The 19,013-nt window shown below is 48.1% G+C and overlaps 9 protein-coding genes across 9 annotated transcripts; 6 read left to right on the forward strand and 3 right to left on the reverse strand.

The window, feature by feature from the left end:
* Positions 1 to 986: 986 nt before the first annotated feature.
* Positions 987 to 2,451, forward strand: PHATR_43823 (predicted protein; the record flags this gene model as incomplete). Its single annotated transcript, XM_002185967.1, has 2 exons — positions 987 to 1,879; positions 1,981 to 2,451. Exons 1-2 carry the CDS (start codon positions 998 to 1,000, stop codon positions 2,449 to 2,451), a joined length of 1,353 nt encoding a protein of 450 aa, XP_002186003.1. The 5' UTR covers positions 987 to 997.
* A 1,019-nt stretch (positions 2,452 to 3,470) lies between these two features.
* On the forward strand, positions 3,471 to 4,971 carry PHATR_43824 (predicted protein; the record flags this gene model as incomplete). Its single annotated transcript, XM_002185968.1, has 3 exons — positions 3,471 to 4,254; positions 4,282 to 4,395; positions 4,489 to 4,971. Exons 1-3 carry the CDS (start codon positions 3,511 to 3,513, stop codon positions 4,969 to 4,971), a joined length of 1,341 nt encoding a protein of 446 aa, XP_002186004.1. The 5' UTR covers positions 3,471 to 3,510.
* Positions 4,972 to 5,219: 248 nt separating this feature from the next.
* PHATR_10306 (predicted protein) lies at positions 5,220 to 6,023 on the reverse strand (the record flags this gene model as incomplete). The annotated part of the gene is made up of 1 exon (XM_002186250.1): positions 5,220 to 6,023. One exon carries the CDS (start codon positions 6,021 to 6,023, stop codon positions 5,220 to 5,222), a length of 804 nt encoding a protein of 267 aa, XP_002186286.1.
* A 420-nt stretch (positions 6,024 to 6,443) lies between these two features.
* On the forward strand, positions 6,444 to 7,197 carry PHATR_43825 (predicted protein). The gene has a single exon (XM_002185969.1). It carries the CDS (start codon positions 6,483 to 6,485, stop codon positions 7,194 to 7,196), a length of 714 nt encoding a protein of 237 aa, XP_002186005.1. The 5' UTR covers positions 6,444 to 6,482; the 3' UTR covers position 7,197.
* Positions 7,198 to 7,328: 131 nt separating this feature from the next.
* PHATR_43826 (predicted protein) lies at positions 7,329 to 11,031 on the reverse strand (the record flags this gene model as incomplete). The annotated part of the gene is made up of 6 exons (XM_002186251.1): positions 7,329 to 7,998; positions 8,066 to 9,182; positions 9,253 to 9,301; positions 9,595 to 10,104; positions 10,177 to 10,659; positions 10,735 to 11,031. 6 exons carry the CDS (start codon positions 11,029 to 11,031, stop codon positions 7,443 to 7,445), a joined length of 3,012 nt encoding a protein of 1,003 aa, XP_002186287.1. The 3' UTR covers positions 7,329 to 7,442.
* An 805-nt stretch (positions 11,032 to 11,836) lies between these two features.
* On the forward strand, positions 11,837 to 13,047 carry PHATR_43827 (predicted protein; the record flags this gene model as incomplete). Its single annotated transcript, XM_002185970.1, has 1 exon — positions 11,837 to 13,047. The coding sequence occupies exon 1, from the start codon at positions 11,905 to 11,907 to the stop codon at positions 13,045 to 13,047; it is 1,143 nt and encodes a 380-aa protein (XP_002186006.1). The 5' UTR covers positions 11,837 to 11,904.
* An 87-nt stretch (positions 13,048 to 13,134) lies between these two features.
* Positions 13,135 to 15,375, reverse strand: PHATR_43828 (bacterial type voltage activated sodium channel; the record flags this gene model as incomplete). The annotated part of the gene is made up of 2 exons (XM_002186252.1): positions 13,135 to 13,185; positions 13,270 to 15,375. The coding sequence occupies 2 exons, from the start codon at positions 15,373 to 15,375 to the stop codon at positions 13,135 to 13,137; spliced, it is 2,157 nt and encodes a 718-aa protein (XP_002186288.1).
* Positions 15,376 to 16,250: 875 nt separating this feature from the next.
* On the forward strand, positions 16,251 to 16,765 carry PHATR_33141 (predicted protein; the record flags this gene model as incomplete). The annotated part of the gene is made up of 2 exons (XM_002185971.1): positions 16,251 to 16,422; positions 16,566 to 16,765. The coding sequence occupies 2 exons, from the start codon at positions 16,251 to 16,253 to the stop codon at positions 16,763 to 16,765; spliced, it is 372 nt and encodes a 123-aa protein (XP_002186007.1).
* Positions 16,766 to 17,218: 453 nt separating this feature from the next.
* PHATR_25572 (predicted protein) lies at positions 17,219 to 18,847 on the forward strand. The gene has a single exon (XM_002185972.1). The coding sequence runs from the start codon at positions 17,331 to 17,333 to the stop codon at positions 18,741 to 18,743; it is 1,413 nt and encodes a 470-aa protein (XP_002186008.1). The 5' UTR covers positions 17,219 to 17,330; the 3' UTR covers positions 18,744 to 18,847.
* Positions 18,848 to 19,013: the final 166 nt, after the last annotated feature.

A 19,013-nucleotide genomic window follows, 5' to 3' on the forward strand; every position in this document is an offset into this window, starting at 1 on the left:
GCTCGTCAATTTTTCACCCGCACCAGGCCCGTGAACGGGGGCGCGCTCCTCGGACTGGATGCAGTTCTCCGTTGAAACGTACATGGAGACGGCGTTGTTGTGAGATTGGAGAATCGACTCGCGTCGCTTACAATACGGCGGCAGACAAAATAATGTCACGGCCAACCTTCTCGAGATTGGAGCGTTTGCATTGAAATTCCTGGTTGCGTACACACTTTCGCAAGATACGACGGTAGTAAAGGCCATTGAAGCCCATGGCGCTAATGCAAAGGAGCCCAAGAGACGGGGCACAAAGGCGAAGTTACCAACCACCCCCCGCGCTCGGTCAAGATGGATGTGTATGAGCTTTAAACGACAGAATTAATTGCACAATCCAACTCTCTACATCGATGACTCAAGTTTTTGTGCATTTAATGGAAAATGATTGACACAGTTTGAGGGTCGTTTCTACTGCTAACGGACTTTTCACAATCAGAACAGACTCTCCATGCGTTCCTCTATCTTCTATCTTGTGTTGATGTCTGATCAATAAATAAAAGCTTTCCAACCAAACTGATTCTTGTCGCAATCCTGACGCAGATAGTGCTTCCTGCTGAAGGAAGATCCATTTGTAGCATTGTTTTGACTTGCAGTTAGGTTTCTGCGGATTTGAAAGCAAGCTTCTATTGATAGAAGCGCACCAACCGAAGTGATTCGCCACAAAATGCAAACCAACGATCTTTTAGATCCGATATATAGGGTCGTTTTGAATTCTAGGTATTTCATGCTCATTTTCAAACACCTAGAATCTCCGAATCGGAATAACACTACTGATAGAGCTAATTTATTCGAAAGAGAATAATTGAAAATATTCACAGTCGATGCCTGTAAAATTTGATAAATATCTGGAACCTATCGTAACGGATTCCACAAACTTCTGAAAACACATCGCACATTGCTGTTCACAATGAGTTGGTATTTTGTTTGATGCGATCCGTCCCTCTCCACGATTCCTACCATGACCACGATATGTGCTTGTTCGAGTATTTTCGTATTGGCCAGTATTGCTCTATCAAGTATCGGAATTCTTGTCAGTATGGACGTTGTCCGGAACATGCAGAGCTTTGAAGACGAAGCCTATCTTCTTCAAGGCTCTCTCTTCCTGGACAAAAGGTCCTCTGACTACGGACAAAGCGATACCGGTATCCAAAAGACAGCATTCGAACTAGATACCAGAGTAGAGCAGTATCCAATACGGCGAGCCAGCTATGAAATTCCCGGCAGGAATTTCCAGAACCTTAGTGTAGCTCCTGAAACGTTCCGCAAGCCATTCTGGAGTAATTCTTCCAGTTTTGACATTGACGCCCCTACTATTCTAGTCCAGCTCGGCGGTGAATTGGCAAACCAACTGGGATATATTGCTAGAGCTTCTGGATTGGTTTGGTGGCTGGCGAGGGAATATGGTGTAAACGCCAACGTAGTTCTGAGACGGCAGGAGAGTACAACAACCAAATGGATCCGTGCTCGCACGGATGTAACTCGCTGTTTCCCTTATCTGAGAGACTTGAACTTTGAAGCCGGGTATACAGATGAGATAACACAAGAGATAAGTTTTCTGAAGGACCCTGCCCTTCAGAGCAATAGTACATCTGCGAGACTTATCGAGGCACGGAGGGAAGGGGAGTACGATGAAACGCTCCAGTCATTTTTGAGTCTGTATGCACAAAACCACACCAATATGGGAAAGAGGAATGGTTACGTCAATAAACCTATTCTGGTAAGCAAAAAAATGAGCGGCAAAGACCTCATTGTGGACAAGTACTACGAAGATATTCGCAGAATATACCACTTTGACGAAAGCTGCTGTGTCGATGTACCCGATGCGGATGAATCTATTTTCGTAAGTAATTTTACTATTAACGGATCGCCAAACAGTCAGCGAGAAGCCTTTGACAGGTTTCGAATAATTTCTTATTGACTGTTGTGTCCTTGCGTCAACAGCACTTTCGCAACTTTGTAAGCGAAGATTCTCGACTTGGAAATGACGTAACATGCAAAGAGCTAGCTCCAGACCAAGTGGCGAACGAGCTATTTGCGCATCTCAATCCTGGAGACAAAGTAGCCATTACTTCACGCTACCCCGATGACTTTCGAACACGAATGATTGTGGAAGCGTTCGAGAAGCGCAATATTCGAGTTCGAGTTGTAGGGCCAAGGTCTGGGGTTGCGGACTTTTGCTTCTTGATGCATGCACAGAAAGAGCTGGTTGGAACTGCCAAGTCCTCGTTTTTGATTTGGGCTGGCCTTCTTGGAAACGCTACGAAAGTACGAGCGTACACTGTCAACACGTCAGGCGAGCAGGGCACGTTCAACCGCTACAAATACACCCATCCGGAGCTTAAATCCCGTTTTCGTTTTGAGCTCTACGCCGCGAATATTTCTGTCTCCGACTTGGTGCTGCCAAAGATGTAAAATACTCCTTGACTAATATTCTCAGACTGACGGGAATGATAGAAATATACTTGTTGCTAAGATTGTGGGCTTCTGATTGGTGATGGATTCCAAATCTATTGTGTCATTCTTTTGTCGGTGACCCTCTTTAATGCCATAGTGGCTGCGTGTTTCTATCTTGTGTGAGATTGGAGAATCGGCTCGCATCGCTTACAATACGGTGCCAGACAAAATAATATCACGGCCAACCTTCTCGAGATTGGAGCGTTTGCATTGAAATTCCTGGTTGCGTACACACTTTCTCAAGATACGACGGTAGTAAAGGCCATTGAAGCCCATGGCGCTAATGCAAAGGAGCCCAAGAGACGGGGCACAAAGTCGAAGTTACCAACCACCCCCCGCGCTCGGTCAAGATAGATGTGTATGAGCTTTTATCGACAGAGTTAATTGCACAATCCAACTCTGTAGATCGATGACTCAAGTTTTTTGTGCATTCAATGGAAAATGATTGACACAGTTTGAGGGTCGTTTCTACTGCTAACGGACTTTTCACAATGAGAACAGACTCTCCATGCGTTCCTATATCCTCTATCTTGTGTTGATGTCTGATCAATAAATAAAAGCTTTCCAACCAAACAGATTCTTGTCGTAATCCTCACGCCTTTTGAGCTTCCTGCTAAATGAAAGATGATTTTATGTCATACTTTTGACTTCGATTTCTCAACCTTATATCAATACGACCGTATCAACCGGAACTATTCACAGCAATTTTCGCACCAGCGATCCCGAATGTAAGACCCGATAAATAGGATCGTTTTGATTTTTAAGTATTTACAGTTGGTGCTCATTTACAAACAATAGAAACCTACAAATCGGAGTAATACCATTGACATAGAAAACTTGTTTGAAAGACAATAAATGAATATTTACACAGTTAATGCTGCGAAACTGCAAATTGTGGTAAAGATCCGGAACCTATCGTAACGGATCCCACAAACCTTAAAAAACATATCGCACATTGCTATCACAATGAGTTTGTACTATATTTGATGCGATCCGTCCCTTTCCACGATTCCTGCCATGTACACAATGCGTGCTTGTATGAGCATTTTCGTATTGGCCACAATCGCACTATCAAGTATCGGAATTCTTGTCAGTATGGACGTGGTCCTGAACATGCAGAGCTTTGAAGACAAAGCATCTCTTCTTCATGCCTCTTCCTTACCAGACAGAAGGTCCTCTAAATACGGACAAAGCGATACCGGTATCCAAAACATAGCAATCGAACAAGACATCAGTGCAGAGCAGTATCCAATACGGCGAGCCAGTTCTTCACTTCCCGGCAGGAATTTCCAGAACCTTAGTGTAGCTCCTGAAACATTGTTCCGCAAGCCATTCTGGAGTAATTCTTCCAGTTTTGACATTGACGCCCCTACTATTCTAGTCCAGCTCGGCGGTGAATTGGCAAACCAACTGGGATATATTGCTAGAGCTTCTGGATTGGTTTGGTGGCTGGAGAGGGAATATGGTGTAAACGCCAACGTAGTTCTGAGACGGCAGGAGAGTACAACAACCAAATGGATCCGGGCTCGCACGGATGTAACTCGCTGTTTCCCTTACCTGAGAGACTTGGACTTTGAAGCCGGGTATACAGATGAGATAACACATGAGATAAGTTTTCTAAAGGAGCCTGGACTTCAGAGCAATAGTACATCTGCGAGACTTATCGAGGCACGGAGGGAAGGGGAGTACGATGAGACGCTCCAGTCATTTTTGAGTCTGTATGCCCAAAATCACACCAATATGGGAAAGAGGAATGGGTTTGTCAACAAACCTATCCTGGTAAGTAAGTTAATGACCAGCAAAGACCTCATTGTGGACAAGTACTACGAAGATATTCGCAGAATCTACCAGTTTGACGAAAGCTGCTGTATTGATGTACCCGATACGGACGAATCCGTTTTTGTAAGTACCGGTCACCCATCACCAACAGACTAGCGACAGGCTATTGCCAAATTTTTGGAGACTTTCTTATTGACTGTAACCTTGCTTCGGCAGCATTTTCGTAACTTTGTTACCGAAGGTGCTCGAATTGGAAATCGCCTAAATTTCAAGGAGCTAGCTCCGGATCAAGTGGCGAACGAGCTATTTGCGCATCTCAATCCTGGAGACAAAGTAGCCATTACTTCACGCTACCCCGATGACTTTCGGACACGAATGATTGTGGAAGCGTTCGAGAAGCGCAATATTCGAGTTCGAGTTGTAGGGCCAAGGTCTGGGGTTGCGGACTTTTGCTTCCTGATGCATGCACAGAAAGAGCTGGTTGGAACTGCCATGTCCTCGTTTTTAATTTGGGCTGGCCTTCTTGGAAACGCTACGAAAGTACGAGCGTACACTGCCATGATGTCTACGGGGAATAGTATCTTTAACCACTACAACTACACCCATCCGGAGCTCAAATCCCGTTTTCGTTTTGAGCGCTACGCCGCGAACATGTCCGCCTCCGACTTGGTGCTGTCGAAGAAGCAAAATACTCCTTGAATAATATTCTCAGACTGACGGAAATGGCAGAAATATACTTGTTGCTGAGATTGTGGGCCGCTGAATTGTAGTGGATTCATATTCTATCATGTCACTCTCACATGATAGTGGCTATCTATATGGTGTTATGGCGGCTGCAAATCTTATAAGAAGGGAAATACTAAAGTATCTGACAAAAGAAGTATATACCAGTTGCGCAACAGAAATGATCTCTATAGAGACAGTTGCAATGTGCGCTTTCCTCATCCTTACAAACTTGACAGCGGCAGTTGCAGAGCACCCACGGCTCCACCATCTACGTTCAGTATAACGCCGGTGCACCAATTGCCTGCTCTCGACGATAGATAAATGCACGCCCCTGCCATGTCGTCTGCGTTGCCGAGTCGCCCGAGCGGAATCGTTCGGGCCAATTGGTCGGCGTCCCCACCCCAGGCCGCCAAACCAGCACTCATCCGGGACGGGACGAATCCGGGCGCGAGTGCGTTGACGGTCACGTGCTTGGAGGCCAAGTCGGCGGCAAATTTGCGCGTGAGGTTATGCACGGCAGCCTTGCTGGCGTCGTAGGCGTGGGTGGGGGCTTGCTGCGGCACCAACCCGGTGACGCTGCCTATGTTAATGATTCGTGACGGATTGTCCGGCGAAGCACTCTGTTCCAACAACGGCAAACACGCGCGGGTCAAGAAGAACAAGCCCTTGACGTTGAGATCGAAGACTTTGTCGAACCCCCAGTTGGATTTGGAATTCCGTGATAGTGGTTCTCCCCAGGATGTTCCGGCGTTGTTGATCAAGACATCGAGTCGTTTGTCAAAAGTCCGACCCACTTGTTCGACGAGTGCTTGGCATCCTTCCCGGGACGCAACGTTGGACGCAACGTACTGACAGTTTAGCTCCTGCGCAGCTTTGGCGCAGTCCGTCTCGGAGCGACTCGTCAACAAGACGTTCGCTCCGGCTTCGGAAAAGCCTTTGGCGATCATGTAGCCGACGCCGCGGGAACCGCCCGTGACCAGCACATTTTTGCCCGCCACCGAAAACAAAGTACTGCTACTGACCATGGAGACGCAACAGGTAATAGCTATTCTGGTTTGGTGTCGGCGCCGCGCAGATGCCACTAACGAAACTCGATGAATGCTCGGGGGTAGAATGGAAGACTCGTGTGTTTCACAGTCAGCTTCACAGTCAGCTTCACAGTCAATAGAACGTCGGATTATCTTGAGCTACCCTCCCCTGTGTTTCCTATGGGTCCATCCGTATCGGGAAGGACACAACTGCAGAAAAGGTCCTGGAACGAAAGCCATATCAGGTTCAAAGATACTTTCAAAATATTTAACATTTAAACGAACCCCTTAGAGTTACAGTTACGATTCACATTCACGTTACTTACATTACTCACGGTACGAGCACCAAAAAAGGTGCAAAACTGTTTTCACACATGACTTGTCTAAAAATTCTGATACTTGTCATGGAGCAAGAAACGCTCGGATGCCAATGTCGAAAGCACAAAATATACAGCCATGAAACGTCGCCTTCTCTCCTTGACGTCGGCATTTCGGATGCTACACTTTTTGCTGAAATGGGAGACTGCGGTGAGCTGGGAAGAGGAACGACAACCAACCCCTTACCCCAATAGTTTTCGGATCCCCTTTTTCACCAACGTGAGCGACGATAGCGACGATCGAGCGACCGTTTCCGGTATGCTGTACTACGACTGGACAATCCGGAGTCAGCGTGTCGACCACGGTGCCGGGTCGTACGAATGTGTGCATTTTTACAACGCATTGGACGAACCGTGTTCGCTCTTCTTTACGCCCTCGGGGATGTATCGAGTTCTTCCGGACAACAATAAGACAACCCTTCCGTGCTGCTTGGATCTCCCAGGCGTTGGAGCTCCGGCACCCACCTGGGCTGAAAGCGCCAACGGATCCTATCACGGAATGGTGTACGAGGAATACTCGGAACGACTAGCCTACCAATGGACGTTTAATCAAGTCGACTCCCGAAATCTTGTCGTGGATAGAAGTAGTGCCTTCCATACAGCTTTGGAAGTTGCGGAAGGCTCCTACACCGGTCGGCCACTCACCTTTACGTTCCCGGGGAGAGCACAAGGACGACAAGACTATCATTTCACCGTCGAACTCATGTACATCGGTCCCCTGGCAAAGTCCATTTTTGACCTACCCGACAACTGCGCGAGGACACTTTGTCAGGATTCTTCTACTCTGGGTTGACAAAGCAATCTACGCTTTTTTCCTAGTCTACACCCGATTCCGAGGTTTTAGTGGGACACAATGCGTTTATCCAACGCGATATCGAAGAGTAAGATGAGTGACTTGATCAGCTATCTTATTCGGAATGCCAAAACGAAATCGGCCATGTGCATACACATCGCCACGGTTAAAGGAAAAGCATGTCTTGCTTGCAATCATTTCTTTTGACTTGGCTCGCTCCTTGAGACAATTTCTGCATCATATCCCCTACATTTGTTGCCCTTTGTCTGACCATTTTTGACGGTTGCGTAGCGCATAATTCAAGTACTCTTCGCTCGACACCCCAAAGACTCCACATTCCTCCAGTTTTTTTGCAAGCGGAACAATGTAAAAGTCGAAAAATCCCAGCTCCCCTTGGTACCAGAACTCCGCCGGATTCTTCTCTGCCCGACCATCAATAAACGCGTTGTACATTTCTTCGAACAATCGCTCATTCCATTTGCGATAGATATGCCAGTGCTGCATCGTGTGAGCAACGTCTGATGCCTGAATCAAGTGCTCAATCACAATTGTTGCCTTACGATTTGTTGATTGGACCATGGATTCTTGCAAACTTGCTTCGGAAAATGCCTTGTTCCATCGAGCATTGCGCAGGATTTTGAGATCCGCATCCATTATGTCTGTGGCCATGACCAAATTGACCACCAGCTGTCGGAATCGTTTTCGCTCGATGTCGTCGCGATATATCGCCGCCCGCAGACTGCTGTATGAGTCTTCGTTGAGCAGATCCCATGCCAAATCAACCGCATTCTGTTCGGCGATACTCTTGCCCTTGTAAAATGCAGCAAGTTTCGTGTCTTCCTTAATTAGTTGCGAGTTCGGAACGCCACTATGGGTCGACATCGTGAATTAAAGCCGAAAAGACGCAGGCAAATTGAGTCAAAGGATCTGAAGTGATTCCGTAGGTGTGATCGTGCAGGGTTGACGCAATTTTATCCGTATCAAGATTTTCATAGTCAACATCCGCTGGGACTACTATTCGGCTGAGCAGTTTGACTACTGACATGGTCACGTGCGAAGCGTGTTCAAAATTATGGAAAGGATTACAGCGATACAGAGCTGCAACATTCGCTACGTATTCACGTAGTTGCTGGACCACATCATCATTGAGCTGTGTTGTTGCCGAATCTTTTTTTCTGAGCTCTGCGCTTTTGGCGTTGAAATTAGGCAAAGTTATGATTTCTTTAACTTCCTCAAGAACTGTTTGCCCCTTCGGAGACGCGCTATTCCGAACGAAAACTCCGGAAATCTTGACCGGGTGTGTAATTCTGCACGCAACGATTTGACCGAGGAGACGCAAGAGCACTTCGACATTCCAATCAATCAATCGTCTTGTTTTATCGGAAGCTAGTGATTGAAGCTTATGTTTTTCTTCCTCCAATGTTTCATTCTTGTCAGCAACGTGATTGGTACCAGAGACTGACGTTCCGTCGCTGTGCTCGGTCCCAAGTTGGAGCCAGAACGTAGACATTTCTCCCTTCCCTTTTGCAATGATCTTCATATCTCGTTGTTTGAGCCAATGTTCTTTTCCGCTTTGAACCAGTAGATCGGCAGTGGTCTCAGAGATATGCACACGGTTGCGAACACCTGTGCTTTCCATCCGAGCAGCTGTATTGACGGTGTCTCCAAAGAGCTGAAACCTGGCGTTTTCCCCACGTAGTACCCCGCCAGTCACAGGCCCGCTATGAAGACCAATTCTAAAGGCAAGATCAGCGGTATCAGGCCCGAAGACGAGTTCCAGCCGACGAGTCAGCTCGTTCATTTTGTGGTGGCAATCACGAGCGTATCGGGCCATTGTAACAGCATGATCTTTGCGTTGCATCGGGATACCGGCAACAGCCACATAGCAGTCCCCAACAGTTTCAACTTTGAAAACCCTACGTTTCTTTGCAATCTCGTCAAAGGCGCCGTATATTGTTTCAAGGAGCTCAAATACCTGGAATGGCTCTGTGCGTGGAATAATTTACCAAGATGAGGTCTCTTCATCATTCGTCAGATCTAACCCTCCCTCACTTACCTCTTGCGCTGGCCCAGGATGTGAAGCCCGTGATATCGGCAAACATGATCTTTAAAAATAAAAGTCAGAAGGAGGAAGCCAAATGTCGCTCTTTGTCTTTCAATATACGTACCGTTGTTTGCGGGAAAAAATCTGCAATGGGTCTTGAATGGAATGGTGCATTTACAATAGCTTTATTCCCGTAGTTTTCCATTGTTTTTTCATTCCCGGAAATCATTTTTGAACCGTGGTCAAGTCCGTTGTAACCGATAAGTCGATCGCGGATATTTTCGGGGAAAGTGATGATACCAAGGCGTTGGTGCGAATGGCGGACGTCATTGTCTTCTCCTGACGTCGACTTACTAGCTTGTCGTACATGAGAAGCAGTAGTGCAGTGAAAGCAAACGCTAACGCGACTACACTTTTGTAGATGGCTGGTCTGTTGGTATTGTATGCACTTCGGAAAGTCGACGATGGATAAATGTAAAGGTCATGTTTGCAAAGGCTGGCTGCCTCGGAATCATACAACTCGATAGGTGTTGTTCTTTGGTATTGATCAAATCTCTCGTCATGGAGGTCAAGATATCCAAGATGAGTTGCAATTTCGCCGTTGATTTCGTACGTAAAAACGTTGCCGCAGGTATCCTTTACAACACAGACTAGCCCGTTTGTTCCCTCTGGCAACACTCGATCAAATAAATTTTCCCATGCAGAAATGGCAATCAAAATACCGACAAGAACGGGATTCTCGGAGAACTCTGCGTAGACAGGTTCCATGATAAATGAATGCGGGTTCTTCTTTCTTTCTTTCTTTTTCATGGAGGTCAAAGACGAAATCAAAGAGCCTGTCAATTTGGACGGCGTGGGAGATGACTGTATGGTTCATTTCTACAACCAGAGAAAATAGGTGAGCTATGTCCTTGTTTGCGAGGAGTTTTGGTTTACAGAAGCGGCATCGGCCGGAGAACTTTGCCAAAAAGGAGCCAGTACATTGCCCGAAAAGGTGGTTTCTTGGACTTGCTCGCCATCTTCCCAACGCCAAATATATGGCTTGATGGACCCGGAATCAAGTCGTCGATCGAATTCGTGGTCTTGAATGGTACCTTCCATGGGTTGTCTATGTCCCGGATGGACTTGCCGAAGTACAGTACTGTCTCCAATCCAACCTTGGTTCTCTTGTGAATATGTTTCCCACTGAGTCACTTCCTCGGCTGCAATAATTGGAGCGTAGGCAGTTGCCATTATACCGCCCAAGCCATCCACATAGCCACCTGTGATCTCGAAGTACTTCTGGGTCACGTTGGGGAACACCGAGCCAGTCATGGCGGCAGATGCCGTAGCTGATGCGCTTAATTGTTGCATAAGAGCAAAATTATACTGGTTTTCCCATTTTACCAAGTTCACAATGTTCTTAGCATATCCTTCGTGCTGTGAGAGTGGTGTAGTGAGTTGTGAGATAGCATTATCCAACCGCTACCTCTATGATTCAACAATGGTGCTTACCTCGAGCTCGAAATTGAGGACCTCTGCTTTAGATGCGAAAATGTAGATGCAGACACTAACTAAGATAGTGGACAGAATCAGAGCAGAGCCGACGATTAGTTTCGCTTTCCTAACATCTGCCTCTTCTTTTTTGATAATCTGATCTCGGATCTTTTTATCTCGTTCGTCGGAGGTGAGAATGACTTGGGCACCCGACGACCCACTTTCGGAAGTACTGGACAAGGAGATATCGTCCTCGTCTACTCGTTCTAATCCATCCGAAACTGATGCTCGAGCTTCGGGGCGCATTGTGGTCATTGCAGAATTGTGATGTAATTTGGCGGGGCAAGATCCTAGATTGTATCTTGGAGCTGATAGGCAATCACCTACGAGTACGATCTACAAACGAAAAAGTCAGGATGTCCATCAGAATAAGTAGTTCTCTGTTCTCCTTGTTTTTTTATGTTAATTGGAAACAACAATTCCGTTCGGTCCCGGTCACTCCGAAAAACAGAGAGGCTTTGTCAACCGACCGAGCAAAATCCACTTTCTGTACATTTACACTTAGCCCTTTTAACACCAATTTGCCTCTCTAATACGACTGTTCTGCACCTCATGAAATATCAATTTAGAATTAACCCCGACAGGATTTAATCAGAGAACAGCCGACAATGTTGGAATACCTGAATCATACAGAAAATGATTTACCAGCTATAAACTACAAATGACTGCCTGTGGCTTTCATTAATTCGAAATTTATGAAAAATATTTAGTCTACCAAATGTATGTAAAAAATGAATGAAGGAAAGGCATCGGGCCTTATAATTAGATTAGGTTCTCCGGGCACTCCAATCGATTTACGTCACGTCTTGGAAAAGATGCAGAGGCGTCTTTGTTCACTGTCAGTTAGCCGTGTAATTCTCCCGTATATCGTACATTGTCAGAATAGTACAAACGCCGAATGAAATACCTAGTTTCTTTGATTTCTTTCTCCATTCATTTTTCCGTCTGTCCGTCTGTTACGCCTCTTACTACTCGTTTCCCGATTTCCGACTGACCGGTCTTGTATTAAAAGGTAGACGAGTACCCTTCCTTGGTGTTTTCATCATCGAACTTTCCGCAAAATCACAAGGCCTTTGATTGCTGTCAATTAAGGATTGGTGCTTCGGCTGTCTACTAGTACTAACGACTATGGATGCTGTCGTGCAGTTGTTGCGAAACGGTCTTTGCTGCATCAAGGACCTCGGACTGTTGACAGACACTTTCCTGTGGGATCCCAACGTGACCCTGCGTTACTATGATTTGCCCGAGCCACTGCACAAGACGACGCCGCTGGAAGTCCTAATCTCGATTTGGCAACTGTATGCCTTGCTCTCCACCACCACGTCAGGATGGAAGATGTTTTGGAGTAGTATTGGAAAGTACCGTCGCGTTGTACGGTTGCTGACGAAACGCGCCTCCAACGTCATTGCATTTTCACCGGCCGATCGCTTCATCGATGCCTCGCTCATCAAGGAAGCTAAATTCGCCTTACGGAGTATCTATATCGGATTAAATGTATTTTTTATCGGTACTGGATTTTTCTGGTTGACTGGGAACTCTTGGCACGTGACGGAAACATCCTGGATTGGTGGATTGCCGGCACTCATTCAGGCTCTGACCGTCATGGAATTATGTCTTATCCCGCTCTTGTGGTTTATGTGGAAGGACACTTTAGAGCAGTGGGACAAAGCGAATCGTATGGAGAACTTGGCCCACGATATGATGCAATCCGATAAAACGGTGTGGTCGGTGGAGGATCTAGGGCTCAGCTCGATGGAAACCTTGACACTATGGCTGCCCTTTTGGGACGCAGGCGTCGGCGTGCTGGAGCCGTGCGACGAAATTCACGAAGAAAAGCTCATGGCTGCAGAAAAAGCGAAGCTCACGGCGTTGTTGGAGCCATTCTCCGTGAAACAGGAGAAGACGAAAAGCAAAGACAAAAAGGTTGAGTCGAGTATGCACCAGGAGACGTTGCGCTCCAAAGCCCAGGAGCTGTTGGGGGCTAGTCGAGTCACGCGATGGGGTGGCTATCGGGAATTTGTTTATCTGATCATAAACGCGTTGGCCTTCTACGGATACCTTGTGGGCATTGTAGTATACTACTGGGATGATGAACAGAAACAGCCAGTATACATCAAGCATTTGCTACTGAACATGGAAAATGACGCCGCCGACTGGAATGGCAACTTTTTGGGGGATTTTATGTGGACCATTGAGCCAATTATCATTCTCTCATCACCACTTATCTTCCGAATCCTCTCACCGAAGCCGATTAAGGTCAAGGTGGACTAGGAAGGCTAATATCATGTTACTTCCCGTTAAACGTGTTAAAATCCCCTTTGATTTCAGAGTAATGATTTCAAGTTATAAGGCCAGCATTCAGCGAAGCATCAAGGATAGGGGGTGCATTACGCCTTCCATAGCTTTTGCCTTTCATGGAGAAAATAACGACTTCATCGGCAAAAGCTTTCGCGACGGTGACGGTTGCGGGGGAACACTTGGAAACAGGGTTACCATAGGTGGCATCTCCTCTCGTGCTGTAACTTTTGTTGTGGTCGTGCCTGAGCTCGATTTTCTTTCCGTTCCGTTTTGTTGATTTTGGGTTGCCTCTCCGTTCGGATCGACCGTTGTGGCTGACGACTGTTCGGTAGCCGCCGTGGCAGGCGAAGAGGCCCTGTTTGGTCGACTCCGCTGGGTCGACGAAGGATTCAAGTAGCCTCTCATGGCCAGGCTTGCCATGGTTACCGCTTCTTCAGAGTCTTCCCATCCTTCCCCTATAGATTCGGAAGGTTCACTATCGGCTTCGCCACGTTGCAGCAAGCTTTCAGACAATGTTTTGGGAGCCCACGGTGCTCGTTGAGATTGAACGGAGGCCAGAGCGTCGGTGGTGCGGGCTTCGGCACCTTCCAAACTCGTCGATCCAGCGCTAATGTACGCACTTAGCGAAGTCGAGCTCTGCGTCAAATTCGTGTCGCTCTGCTGCGATCGTACAGTAAAGGAAGCCATTAGCGGGTCCATTGTGGTCTCACTTAGCGTGTGCGACTGGATACTAAGGGCTTGATACTCCGAAAAGCCACGTGCCTTGTCGTCTTCATTACCAACTCCATCGTTTTCTTCCCCGTTGCTATGGCTTGAACTGCTACCAATCTGTGGAGAATCGTCGTTGTCACTCATACTGGGACCCAGCAAAGAGCCGGGGTGCGTTTTTCCTTGAAGACGAGGTCGAATTGCACTCGATGATTGCAGCGTTGTGCCCAACAGTAGTATCGTCCGTTGAAGTTTTTCGTGTCGCGTTCGCATATCGTCTACAGTTTCGGACAATTCCTGTAACCGCTCCTGTGCGTGGTGTAACTTCATCAAGTCCGTTTCGACATTCCCTGCCTTGTCGGCCCGGGATTGCTGGTCCACAACCGATACGGCGTCACAAACGACCGCCACAATCAAGTTGAAAACGATAAAACCGGTAATGGCGATGAAACTGACAAAAGGCATCCAGGCCCATGACCGTTGTTCCATACATTCTCTTGCTGTATCCGCCCACTCCAACGTCATGAACTGCATGCAAGAGAATAAGGCCACGTCCAAAGATCCGAAATAGTTCTCGGAAAGCTCTAAATCCCGAAACAGTTCGGTAAAGAGTACCGCGTACACGTAGAAGATAAGAAGGAGCAGCGTGCCAATCGCGTACATCCGCGGCATGACGGTTCCAAGCGCCATGATGAGCTCCCGAAGTGGCCCCACCCGATTGATTAAACGAAAGGCTCGAAATACGCGAAAAGCCCGAATAATTTGCAAACTTTCCAGACTCCAACTGGTGATGACAATAACGAAGTCGAACACCAGCCACCCGTCCATAAATAGCCCCAAACTCCGATAAATGAATTGCAAAGACAACTCAATTGTGAAAATGATCAAGAAGACACGGTCGGTAGTTTCAAACGCGCGATTGATGTGTGGGCGATCCGTGACGAAATCAAAAGTAGCAACACCCATCAAAATAGCGTTGATGACAATGAGTGTAACAATCGTGAGTTGCACGGCAGGTGCTTCGACGACCTTTCCGCACAACAACCGGGCTCGTCGAACAATCGATTTTGGGCGTTCAACAGAGACGCGATCCTCCCAGTGCGACTCGGAGGGCAAATCCATGAGATTTGAAATGAGCGATTTTCGAAAAGGTCTACTACTGGCACCGGCGGATAAGGGAGCTCTGGCACCCAGCATGGGAGATCCCGGCAAGTTAGAACCAGCTTCACTCTGGTTGGTGGGAGAGGATTGCGAGGAAGCACTCACAGAACTAGCAGCAGCCGCCGCCTCGCTATCCTGGAACCTCATAATCGGAAGCTCCCCGCGAGATGATCGGTAAGACTTGCCATTAGTGGGTTCAGTCGACATTTGCGAGCCGTGAGGCAGATGCGAGAGAGCACTGTCATCGCCTGCAGTCTCCTCGCTGTGATTGAGTCTCCTGCCATGTCGTTGCGCTGCCACTGCAGCTCGTGTTTGAGTCTCCTGCAGTCCTAACTCGACCTGCTGATCGTTTCCCTGATGATCGAACTCTGTCGGCTTTTTCGGATTCCTTCTCCCTGTACCAACGGAGTCTATCGGTAACCTCCGTTTCATTGTTTCGAAGTAATCGAAATGCAGATTGATGCCAACCGATGCAGAAAGATGGTATCTCCCCAAACCTTTACACTTAGTGGGTCGATTTACTTTTTGCCAAGTTCTATACCGGCCCTTCCGTAGCAATCCACGTAGAAACGGACACCGAAAGGACGTTTCAGGGGCAAGAAGGTCTACCTTTCGCTCGATATTCTCTCTTCCCCGTGTAACGAGGGACAAACTCTAACAGTCCAAAGTCAAGCAAGAAGAATGGTGGTCTTCACTGTCGAGAATTCATGGAAGTATCTGGGCAGGTCTTTTACAAGGAGAATGGGGTTACGGACGAGCCCGATCAGGTTTGAAGACGCGTTGTTCAGTTTTTCCGTCTCTTGTCAGCCTACACGACCAACTGGATCTCTGCTCACAAGTGAACGATGTAAGACACACTATTAAACCAATCATATCGTCTATTGTATCATAATGCGACGTTCCAGTGATGACCGTCAGAGGGTCGCAGCAGTCTTTTTGGGCAACGAGGGCGTTGGAATTCTCCGTTTATATACCACCACTTGGCATACTCTGGGTCGCGGATTCCCTTTCAACGTCTAAGTCTAAAAATTGCTGTAAAGTTACCTAGCTAACAGAGAGCAAGTCTGTCTCGTAGGCAATCAACGTTGGTCCGGCAGTCACAAACCTAACCCTTCGCCTAAGCACGACCCACACGTGAACTCGACGACTCAGTGCGACTCCGAACATTCACAGTCAGAAACAGTGGTTCACAGCTCTACGCCTTCTGTGATTGAGCCGGTTCGCCTTCGCCCCAAACGAAGAAAGCAAGCACGGGCTCACCGTTGAGCACCCCAAACGCGTTATTATTTGACAACACCACGGTTACGATGGAAGATTATAACGACGGATCGTCGCTTGGTTATCCTAATTTGTCGGCTTGTCGGGTCGTCTTGACATCGGCTGGGGGAGCCGCGCATTCGGCCCCTGTCCGCTTGCCAGCCCAAATTCTCCAAGCTGCGCGCCAACCTCCCGTTGCCAAACCGTATGACTTTGCCTTGGGTACGTACGAGCGAAACTTGCATGATGATAAACCTGGAATGAGCAAAGAATCGGAAGGGATGGTTGGCGTGTTGCGTCGGTTTCGTGTTGGGTGCCGCGCGTCTAATTTGTGTCTACTTTTTTTCGCATACACAATATTGCAGAAAAAACCGTGCTACAGACATTGAAGGATCGTCAAGTGTTATGGAAGGACACGGATACGAACGATTTGGACGAGCTGCGGGGCATGTTGGCACGGATGAAATCGGTGACCAACGCCGACGAAGACGTGTGCGCCTCCCTGCTGAAATCGAACGATTACGACCTCAGCAAATCAATTGAAGCCTTTTACCAGATGCGCTGAACGTTACTTCTCTTGAGGTTTGACAAGCATGGAATACTGTTAGAACCACAAAGGGATTCCGGCAGTTATATGTGGGGCATGGCAGCGGTTACGGAGATGTTGGTAGCCATGGATAGTCCCCAATTTTTGCTTACGTTCAGGTAGGAACACGGATGTTGGTATTGATGAGCAATCTTTGCGAAGTAAACAAGCTATGAAGATGATTGAAAGTGAGAGAGGTAACGGGTAATACTTATGTGGTATTCTAAAAAAGTGTGTTTCACAGTCGTCTCTGAGGTTGTTCCGGTCAAATCTACTGTAATGTAAAACCTTGTTCCATCAAAAACTAGGGTTTTTGTTAGCCAATCCGTCGCCCAACGCATATATTAAACTGTAAACACGACGTCAAGAAAAGGATTTTGACCGGCGTCCAACAATCAGAACTCGTTTTTTGTTCTTGTTCCGTTGCTGCGTTTGATCCAAACCGCCAGTGGTCTATTTCATCAATCATCCACGTGCATCCACCAGACTTGGTTGGTAGCGTGTTTCCTTTTCGGAACAGGGCAATAAACGAGGAGCGCGTCCAATGTTGCGCGGTTTACAAAGAGCGGCTTCGGTGACGGCGAGGAACGCTTGGGCGAACCATTGTCGTCCGAGCAGTACTCGTGTTGCCTACCCCAAGCACCCTTCCCGATGCTGTTGTAGTCGTTGGGCGTCATCCTTGCTGAATAACGGTATGGATGAAATGGAAAACGACAGCACCTTGGCTGCTCCTCCCGTACACAACGCGTTTGGCGATAAAAGCACGTCGTTTGATTGGCAAGATCCTCTGCAACTCTATCCTCTCCAATTATCGGACGAAGAGCACGCTGTGCAACAAGCGACGGCAGACTTTTGTCAGCACGAGTTACTGCCAGGCATTGTACAGGCCAATCGCCACGAACACGTGTTGGACCACGAGATGATGCGGCGTATGGGTGCGGTGGGGATGCTGGGATCGACGCTGCCGAGCGCGTACGGCGGTGCCGGCCTGGGGTACGTTTCGTACGGTTTGATTGCGACGGAAGTGGAGCGTGTCGACTCGGCCTATCGTTCCGCCATGTCCGTCCAATCCTCCCTCGTCATGTATCCCATCTACGCGTACGGCAACGAACGTATGAAACGAACCTATCTGCCGGAATTGGCCAAGGGCAATTTGATTGGTTGTTTTGGCCTGACCGAGCCCAATCACGGTTCAGATCCGAGCTTGATGGAAACACGCTCGCGCCGGGACGGCAACGAGGTTGTGTTGAACGGGAGCAAGAACTGGATTACGAATTCCCCCAAGGCGGACGTCTTCATTGTGTGGGCTCGGAACGAGGCGGGAACTATCAAGGGGTATTTGGTGGACCGGGGTACACCGGGTTTGGAAACACCGTCCATCGAAGGCAAGTTTTCGTTACGGGCGTCCGCGACGGGCTATATTTTTCTAGACGACGTTCGCGTGCCACTGGAGAACGAATTATCCGTGGCGGGCTTGAAGGGACCGTTTTCTTGTTTGAACCACGCCCGGTACGGGATTGCCTGGGGCGTACTGGGGGCCGCCGAAGCTTGTTTCCACCAAGCCCGGTCCTACACGCTGGAACGCGCCCAGTTCGGTGCCCCCTTGGCGGCGAATCAGCTGGTACAAAAGAAACTGGCCGATATGCTGACGGAGATTGCGCTGGGCCGCGCTGGGTGTCTCCAAGTCGGTCGATTGATGGAAAGCGGTCGGGCGCAACCGGAAATGATATCGTTACTGAAACGGAACAATTGCGGCAAGGCGTTGGATATTGCCCGGGTGGCCCGGGACATGCTGGGCGGCAACGGCGTGTCGGACGAGTACCACGTGATTCGGCACGTTCTGAATCTGGAAGCCGTCAACACGTACGAAGGAACGCACGATATTCACGCACTGATTTTAGGACGGGCCGTGACCGGGATTCCAGCGTTTGCGCCACCGGCGACGGCGACTCCGTAGAATGGGGACCATGCAAAGGGGGGCGTGATGCGATATGGTGTCTTTTTGATGCGAACTATGTCGTGGTCACGTACTGTAACCAATAGTTTTTCGTTGTACACGTTCGCTTACAAGCGTGTTCCCGCACTCTAGCGACTAGGCAGTCATGCTCGTAGTGGGAACGGGGGGCTACGGTCGATGAGACGTTAGCTCGAGACAGATCCTTGGGTATTTCGAATGTACTATTGACTGTGAAAGACAGCATTTTTCAACGGGGGAACGGGACTCGAC

This window comes from Phaeodactylum tricornutum, chromosome 3, assembly GCF_000150955.2.
Source record: "Phaeodactylum tricornutum CCAP 1055/1 chromosome 3, complete sequence".
NCBI lineage: Eukaryota > Bacillariophyta > Bacillariophyceae > Surirellales > Neidiaceae > Phaeodactylum > Phaeodactylum tricornutum.

What these genes read in the sequence shown, in the direction of transcription:
- PHATR_25572 (XM_002185972.1), top strand. Translation starts at nt 17,331, where the DNA reads ATGTTGCGCGGTTTACAAAGAGCGGCTTCGGTGACGGCGAGGAACGCT.
- PHATR_43825 (XM_002185969.1), top strand. Translation starts at nt 6,483, where the DNA reads ATGAAACGTCGCCTTCTCTCCTTGACGTCGGCATTTCGGATGCTACAC.